We start from the raw sequence: 8,545 nt of genomic DNA, 5'->3' as shown, positions 1-8,545 counted from the left end.
ATGAACAGCACAAACCAAAGTTCAATATATTCTGACCGGTTAAAGTACAAACAAAAAAGTCCCTTCAGCTTCCTTGTTTTAGGTCCTCATTTTTTCCATAAATACTTTTTCTCGCTTCTCGCAAGACTTGTCATAAAGGCCTTGAGAGCAGTCAGTCCAGTTCAGCGTGAGGCGAATAACGTAGTAACGCTCAATAACAGTCGGCCTCAGACACGCGACACAGCTGTTTCACATCTATTCTTGCGATTTTTTTTCCCCAACTCTTTTAACGCTTTTATGCGAACTGCTAAGTTTATGTATGCAATCAATATATGTAACACATACTTTTAAAAACTCTGGGTGTGAAAGGTTAAAATACGGGATAAACCGCGTTCCGTACGATATCGTTACGGAACGTAACTCTTAGAACGATTCCGTATTACGGAACGCTTGGCAACTCTAGTTCCTGGGTGCAGGTTACAAAAAGAACAGTTCACATTCCATCCTTGAATTTTCGGAGAAAATGCTTTACAGAAGATGACGTTGACTGCCGAGGTCTGAGAAAGAAGAAGTTTGGTCGATTACTCTGCTCTGACGAGTATGGTGGGAGGTGCTTCTTTTCTTTTGCCTCGTTCTGGTATAACAAAAAATTAAAAAAAACTAACATGGCGGCGCCTGCACAATAAAGCAGCGTTAAAGAAATGTCCGTGCCAGACCTTAAATGTGAAGCGTCTTGAAACCCCAAGAACCCTACAACGAAAACTATTGGAAGTTTGGTTGATTACTCTGGTCTGATGGAGAACAATCGAATTTGGTTGATTACTATGGTCTGAGGAAAAATACGGAAGTTTAGTTGATTATTCTGGTCTGATGAGCATACAGGGTGTCAGTCTAATGCGGGGAGATTTAAATATTAACTGAAACCAATAATGTCGAAAGAATCCCAGCGTAAGTTAGTTTTTTATTTTATTTTAAAAAGTATTTAATTTGATGTTTTCAGATATTCCAGTGTATACTGAGTATAATACTCTGCCACCATGATCATGTGTTTTGTACGGCATGGGCATGCATGCATTGCATGGGGGTATTTTTTTTTAACAAGCCAAATTTCCTTATTTAATAATTTAATAGAGTTACTTAATTACAAGTTCCTCTTCTTCCCTTCTCTACATAATTTCCCCCCCTCTCTCTGTTTGTGTGTTTACAGGGATTGTTGAGCTGAAGCTGCCTGAAGATCAGAGCCAACTGCTCGGAGTTAAGGTTATCCCACCGTGACTGAGCTCTTGCGAAGACTTCCATATTTCCTTGTTTCAGTGCTACATTGCTTTTAACACTGTATCTCAGATCAGTTTTGTTATGTCGAACTATGAAGGTTCAAAAATTTGCTGTGGTAATGTGGTCACGAGGAGGACATCACCCTGCTCCTTTGTATTATGGTTGTGCCACTAAATAATGCTTCACCCATCGTGATGATACTTGCGAATGGCATGTCATACACTAGAAATTGCTCTTCCTCTCAGAGGAGGAGCTGCATTTTGATTTATTACAGGTATGCCTTGCTGAAATGTCTGCTTCCCTCCTCCCTCAGTCCCAGAATGATGAGAAAGCGGAGGCATTTACCAGCGCCTTCCTGAGGCGGAGCATGCCCGGAGCCTCCCTCACGAAAATCGAGTGTGCTCTGGTGCACAAGGCCGTGGTGCTCAAGTACCACAAGAAGGCGGGACCCAAGAAGACGAAGAGACCCAAGGGCCTCAGTGCCAAGCAGAGGAGGGAGCTCAAGGTCTTCCAGCTGAAGCCAGAGCACCTCAAGTCCGTACAGCAGCTCTTTTTTTTTTTTTTTTTTTTTTCCTAGTCTTCTGATTCTGATGACATCCAACAAGGGTCATTGTGCTGGTGTCTGTTAACACTTGGACCACTTGCATACAGGTACGAGCTCTTTCTGCCCCTGCATGAGCTGTGGAAGCAGTACGTGCGTGATCTCTGCAATGGGCTAAAACCAGAAAGGTAAAAGTTGACAACTGCATGTAAGAAGCTGAATGAGTGCTGAGATGTTTCACAGAGTAAAAGAGGACATTAATGACATGTTGCTCCAAACTATCTCCTCCCAGTGAGGCTGTTGGAAGCTGTAAAGAGGTGCAATTTGTTGCCATGTAAAACTGATTATGTTGAGCTCACCATAGCCGCTTTCATTGCCATGTACTCCCACAAGAGAACTTTTTTGTAAATTTTTCTCTATTTTGGTGTGTTTCGTGTCACCTTTCTCCCAGTAACCCACAGGTCATTCAGAACAAGCTACTGAAGGCAGATTTCCATGGTGCTGTTATCTCAGGTGGGGTAAATAAACTTCTTATTTCAGTGGACATCACATTGTGTCTTCATGTGCAACTGTTCTTTTCACAGACAGGCTGGAAAAGAAACTTGACCCTTCCTTTTATGTTCCAGTGGACCGGTCAAAATGTCCGTCATACGTGGGCACTACAGGAATCTTGGTGCAGGAGTTAAAACACGTGTTTAAGATCATCACCAAAGAGGACAAACTGAAAGGTAGGCATGAAATTAGTATGTAAAGGAATCTATTGGGCCGGTATGTAAGGTCCAGCTGGTGGCGCAGTGGTTAGAGTCATTACCTCCCAACTGAGAGCCCTGTGTTTAATTCCACCTCCTGCTGTTGCACACTTGATCAAGGTTACCTTGCTGTATAAATGGGTAAATCAGTGTAAGTTGATTTAAACTTGTGGGCATGATGTACTGTTTGTGAATTATAAGTTACTTACCTCCCCACAGTGATCCCCAAGCGTGGTAGTGTCTTCAGCGTGGAAATTGATGGCTTCGTCTCGCACATCTATGGAAGCAGGTTCCAAATGAGATCCAGCGAGCGCTCAGCTAAGAAGTTCAAGGCAAAGGGAAACATTGATCTTTAGTTGTATATGTTGGTTGTGGATTCCTGGACCCCTCCAGTGCTGCTATCTTTCAGAGTTTTCATGATCTGGGACACAGGAATCTATGGAAGATGTTCCTGTCTCTGGTTTTCACTTCCTTAAATATGGAACCCTACTTTCCTGATGAAAGTTTCCTTCAGTAGTCATTTTTAAAGTAATTGATTGTAATTATATCTGGCACTCCATCATTTTAATGTCCAAAAACAAAGGAAATGCTGTTTTTCTGCTTTGGGATTGAGGGGTAAAAATCAGCATACAGAGAAGAAAGGATTGAGACCCATTGGGATTTTGTCCTCATGGTTACAGTACTTTCCTTTTTGCATGCTGAAATGATTTATTTTGAATAACCTTTTATGTTTTCTTCCTGATGAAATATGAAGCTGAATTTTATGAAGATTTAAATTGTGACTGAACCAGGACCCTGCAGTGACATTTGTGGCCACAAGGAGTCGTGCAACAAACTGTAACAGCAAATGCACGAGGTATTTTGTTTGTGCCGTTTTACACTTAATGAAGTTTAGTAAACTGTGGCGTTTGAATGGTCTCTGATTATTCATCTCTTATGATTGATTTTGTAAATATCAAAATTTACGGCAGATAATCTCTTCGTTTTCCATCAATTACCTGTTCCCACAAGATATTTTTCATTTTATTTTTTTGGATCTGTATTTGAGCAAGAGTGCATATTTTCCTTTATGCCTTTCACCACAATGTGAGGTGAGCATACAGTATTCCAGTTTAGAAATAGCATGTCACCAGGAATGAAAAGATAAAACGAATATAAATGATGTCATTGTATATAATGTGATAAATGAATAAACACTATCTTTGTGCTTGCTTCTCAAGACCTCTGTCATCCACGTAATGTTCAAAACATCCTTATTATGGAACTGGTGCTTTAACTTGGCCCAAAAACAGAACAGGTTTTTTTGCCTTTATACTTTTTGCCTGTAAGTGTGATTCTGTTTTTATAGCTGGAAGCTTTTAAAATAGATGTTGCTGCATGCCACTGCACCACCTCTTAGAGGTTTCCCCGTCTTTGTTTATTCCTTTTTTCCCCGTGGTACGGTTCATAATCAAGGAACTGTGCCCGTAATCATGTTTAATAGGGTATTTCCTTTTGGTACTGCCCTGTGGTGTTCTTTTTAAGTGCTGCATTTCATCCTTCTGAACACGTCAAAGTGTGAACACTGAACCAGGAAGGAGTCTTGATCGCATTCCACATCTCCCTGCTGCCCTATGCTGCTGACACAGATCTAAACTGCTGCATAGTGGGTACTTTACGGGAAAGTCCATAGCTTAAGGGCATTATAGCAGGAATAGGGAGGGGATTCAGACTTACAAACGTCAAGTCATAAGCACAGAGCATGGTACCTCTGTGCCACCAGTTGATCCTCACATCCAATTGATAGTGGCATCCTGGCAGTAGAAATATGATACACAGTGACTGTTGGTGCTCATACATGCAGATGACTCACTCATATAACACATGTGGGTGTGTTAATAAAAGCCTGGAAGTTCACAAAGCTCAAAAACACAATTTGTGTATTACATCAGGAGAAACAGACATAGTTGCATACATGTGATTCCTAAGTAAACTTAGTTTCTTTCTTTCTACTTTATGCACTGATGTTCATCGCACAAGTAGGTTCACAAAACTCAGGATAGACTAATCCTGATCACCTTCCTACAATTTTTTTTCAAAGGTACACAAACATTTAAATACAATACAGGAGTAGCACCTGTGTAAAGGCTTTTCTGGGCATGATTATAAAGTTATGGTGCATGAACATTTACACCATACATAAGAGATCATGGGCGAAGTGAGTCTGGAAAAGGTGAGTTTTCAGACCCTTCTTGAATGTGGACAGAGTTTCAACAGTTCTGAGTGAGAGGGGGGAGGTCATTCCACCACAACGGAGCCAGAACTGAGAACCTCCACACTTTACTTTTCGTGCGTGGGACCACCAGGTGAGCAGAAGTAGATGAGAGAAGGGGTCTGGTTGGGGTGCAGCAGTTGATCAAGTCTTGTAAATAGCTAGGAGCAGTTCTATTGATGCATTTGTAGGCAATAACCAGGGTCTTAAATTTGATCCAGGCAGCTATGGGAAGCCATTCCAGAGAAACGAGTAGAGTTGATACATGGAAATGCTTTGGAAAATCAAACACAACTCGTACAGCAGCGTTCTGTATCAGCTGCAGAGGTTTGATGGCAATATTCATTGTAAACATGTTAATATATAATTATGCTTGTCTCAGATGGTGCAGAAGGATAACTCGGGTACTTGGAGCCCAAAGGCAGTAACTCTAACCACTTTTTTGGTTTTCATATATACCTCTAAAATGTATCTCACAAACAAGTGCAGTTAATGTTAAAATGCATCAATCGCGTAAGTGTACAGATCCACAGGGTTCCATGGCAGATGTGAAATCCCTTTTTCCACACAGACTGAAGTCATTGAAAGTTTTTTTTTTCCTTTTTTTAAACAATCTCTCATCATTTGTAGAGATCTCACTCATGGTGCTTTGGCAAACCTCAGCACTGGCCTATCTTACCGTTAGATGGTCAGTTGTTCATTTATCAATGCGTTTTTCGAAAGGCATTTACAATGCAAGGTTTTACACTGAGCTACTTACACTGATTTACCCATTGACACAGTAAAGTAATTTTTACAGTATCAGTTCAAGGTAAGCACCTTACTCAAGGGAACTACAGCAGGAGGTGGGATTTGAACCCATGTCCTTTGAGTACAAAGCACCAGCTATAACCACTACCATCTGTACATTTATAAGAAGAGTTACATCACTTTCCACTTGGTGTTATACACAGTACATGAAAAAAAGTTCACCTTGGGGTGCAAAGAGGAAGTGTCTCAAAACGTGCTCATCGGAGGAGGAGGAAGTCTGAGTAAATTTAGATGTTATGGGGTGAGAGCAGAGTAAGAGATGACTAATTAGTTAAATCAGGTCGAAGAGGTTGGTTTAAGCCAAAAAACATGCTTATACCACTGCCTACTGGATAACATTTATTATATTCATGCTCCCTGCCAAGGGGGGTGTGGTGGCGCAGTGGGTCTAGGGTTCGAGTCCCGCTTGGGGTGCCCTGCGGCGGACTGCTGTTCCGTCCTGGATGTGTCTTCTCCCCCTCTAGCCTTGCGCCCTGCTTTGCTGGGTTAGGCTCTGGTTCACCTGTGACAAGCGGTTTCAGTGTGTGCGCGCGCGCAATGTGCACTTCATCTTAACTGAAAAAAACAGCAGCTTTTAAAGATGACCTAAAAAAGTGTACAGCTGTTAGGCTCTGGCTCGCTGCAACCCCGCTTGGGGTAAATGGTTTCAGTCAGTGTGTGTGTGCTTACTGCACTTCATAAATAATGACCACTGTGCTTCATGAAGTACAGCGTGTGATTAAAAAAAAAAAAATCTAAACATGCTAAAACAGCTTCCTATCGCTCCTTATCTTCTGGTTTTGATCACAGTCACGGTCACTGCAGTGCTGCACAGGCCAGTGCTACTGGAGGGGTGCTGAAAGGCACTCAATAGCCTTTTCGACCCAAAAATACCACTGACTACATTCATAGCTGTAGCTCTTCTTTACACAAGATTTAATCTCAGTCCAACTGACAAGAACAGCCCCAGGAGGAAGAAAGATATAAATTATTGCACTGTGTATTACAGAATTAATGATCACCAAAAATGGAGGGCGCAGTGGGTTGGACCAGGTCCTGCTCTCTGGTGGGTCTGGGGTTCGAGTCCCGCTTGGAGTGCCTTGTGACGGACTGGTGTCCTGTCCTGGGTGTGTCCCCTCCCCCTCCAGCCTTATGCCCTGTGTTGCTGGGTTAGGCTCTGGCTCCCTGCGACCCTGTGTGGGACAAGTGGTTCAGACAATGTGTGTGTGATCACCAAAAATGCTAAATGTGAACACAAAAACTGTACTGGACTTTGAGGGTCTGTTGTAATGTAGCACAGAGTGTAAAACCCTCTTTTTCCACTTCTCTTACCCCAGGTAGCTGTTTGTGAATAAGGTTCTTTCATCAAATACATAATGTAACACACATACCAAATTCCACAGTAAGCATACAAAATGCTGAACGTGTCACATAACACGCCACAGAAGATGCTCTTTAACTCAAAATTGTACACTTTTAGTACACAAAGCACAAGGGGACATGCCTTGTATAAGTATCACTAATACATCGCTGATTATTAATGCATATTAAAGGTAAGTTGTCTTCCATTAACAGTAATCTGAGCTGCCACATTACACTCCCGTGCGCTCAAACTGTTACATCTGTTCGTTAACACGTCGACCGAGGTGAGCGGAAATAGAGTGCGTGATTCTGACACAACTCAAGTGCCCGCAGCTTCCTTCTAGATCCCGCGTCTTCCCTGGTTTTGGCGGGAAAAGGTGTGTGCGCGTGGTGATGCGTTCCCGCATGTCTTACCCGGGGTTTTGCGAAGCAGGAAATGAAACGGTTTAAAAAGCACTTTAAAATTTTTTCAAAAACTGACCTCCAAACACAAGAGTATGATTATGAGTAAGATTATGAAAGACAGGAGTGACTCAATCATAACTGAAGTTTGTTTTTCCCTCTTTTAATGATATAAATCTCCAAATGCTAAGTTATGAAGGTTCATGTTGTTTGTCCCTTCTGATTTCCCAGGTTCATGTATGAAGTGAATTAGAAGTGCAAATCAGAATGAAAAGGATCTGGCGTGTGGTGATACGCTATGACGGAAGCAGTGTGTTGTGAGACAGGAAAGAAGGAAAGTTCCTAAGAAGGCACTGGCATACAGCAGCAATGCTGACGTGGACCTCGGTTCAAGCAAATCATTGGTGTCGGACTTTTGATCCAAAAAGGTGTTGAAAATAAACCATTTAGTCAGTGACCAGGGTGACCAGATATCCGGCACATGTGGGCCACCATCAGCCCAGAAGTGTGTGTTTCTGTGTGTGAGATGTGTTCAGCGGCCACAGTCAGTACTGTACAGGGGTTTCTTGTTTTCACAGCTACATTAATGTCCTCCCACTACAAATGCTGCACACCTTCACACCTTCAGCAATGCACAGTAATGGTATACATGTTATCAGCCCACTAAAGTTTCAGGAACATCACGATTTTTACCTAAACATGCTCAGTAGAGGGGACTGCGGTGGTGCAGTGGGTTGGACTGGGTCCTGCTCTCCGGTAGGTCTGGGGTTCGAGTCCCGCTTGGGGTGCCTTGCGACGGACTGGCGTCCCGTCCTGGGTGTGTCCCCTCACCCTCCAGCTTTAAGCCCTGAGTTGATGGGTTAGGCTCCGGTTCCCTGTGACCCCGTATGGGACAAGCGGTTCGGAAAGTGTGTGTGTGCTCAGTAGAGCTGTTTGAGGGCCTGCAGTCTGTAACATAAATGCTTCTTTCGTAACCCTCTGTGTGCGAGAGAGACTTGACACTGCGGATAAAATAACATGACAGGTATTAGAAAGAGGAGACATATATTTTTATAGTGCTGTGAAAGGCTTTTTTTCCTCATTTGCACTCTATAGGTTGTCTAAACAACTTCTTTCGTGGACATGCAGGCAGCAAACTTTTGCATATTTAACTTCATCTTTATACCCTCCTTTTGCCAGCTCTGATTTTTCCATTTT

General features: G+C 42.6%; 1 protein-coding gene across 1 annotated transcript; it reads left to right on the top strand.

The window, feature by feature from the left end:
• Positions 1-658: 658 nt before the first annotated feature.
• Positions 659-3,741, top strand: pop4 (POP4 homolog, ribonuclease P/MRP subunit). Its single transcript, XM_018758124.1, has 7 exons — positions 659-927; positions 1,187-1,239; positions 1,568-1,788; positions 1,906-1,983; positions 2,247-2,308; positions 2,422-2,523; positions 2,764-3,741. The coding sequence occupies exons 1-7, from the start codon at positions 909-911 to the stop codon at positions 2,898-2,900; spliced, it is 672 nt and encodes a 223-aa protein (XP_018613640.1). The 5' UTR covers positions 659-908; the 3' UTR covers positions 2,901-3,741.
• Positions 3,742-8,545: the final 4,804 nt, after the last annotated feature.

This window comes from Scleropages formosus, chromosome 1, assembly GCF_900964775.1.
Source record: "Scleropages formosus chromosome 1, fSclFor1.1, whole genome shotgun sequence".
NCBI lineage: Eukaryota > Metazoa > Chordata > Actinopteri > Osteoglossiformes > Osteoglossidae > Scleropages > Scleropages formosus.
Note: the sequence above shows the minus strand (reverse complement) of the source record. Positions and strands in the feature narration are given on the sequence as shown.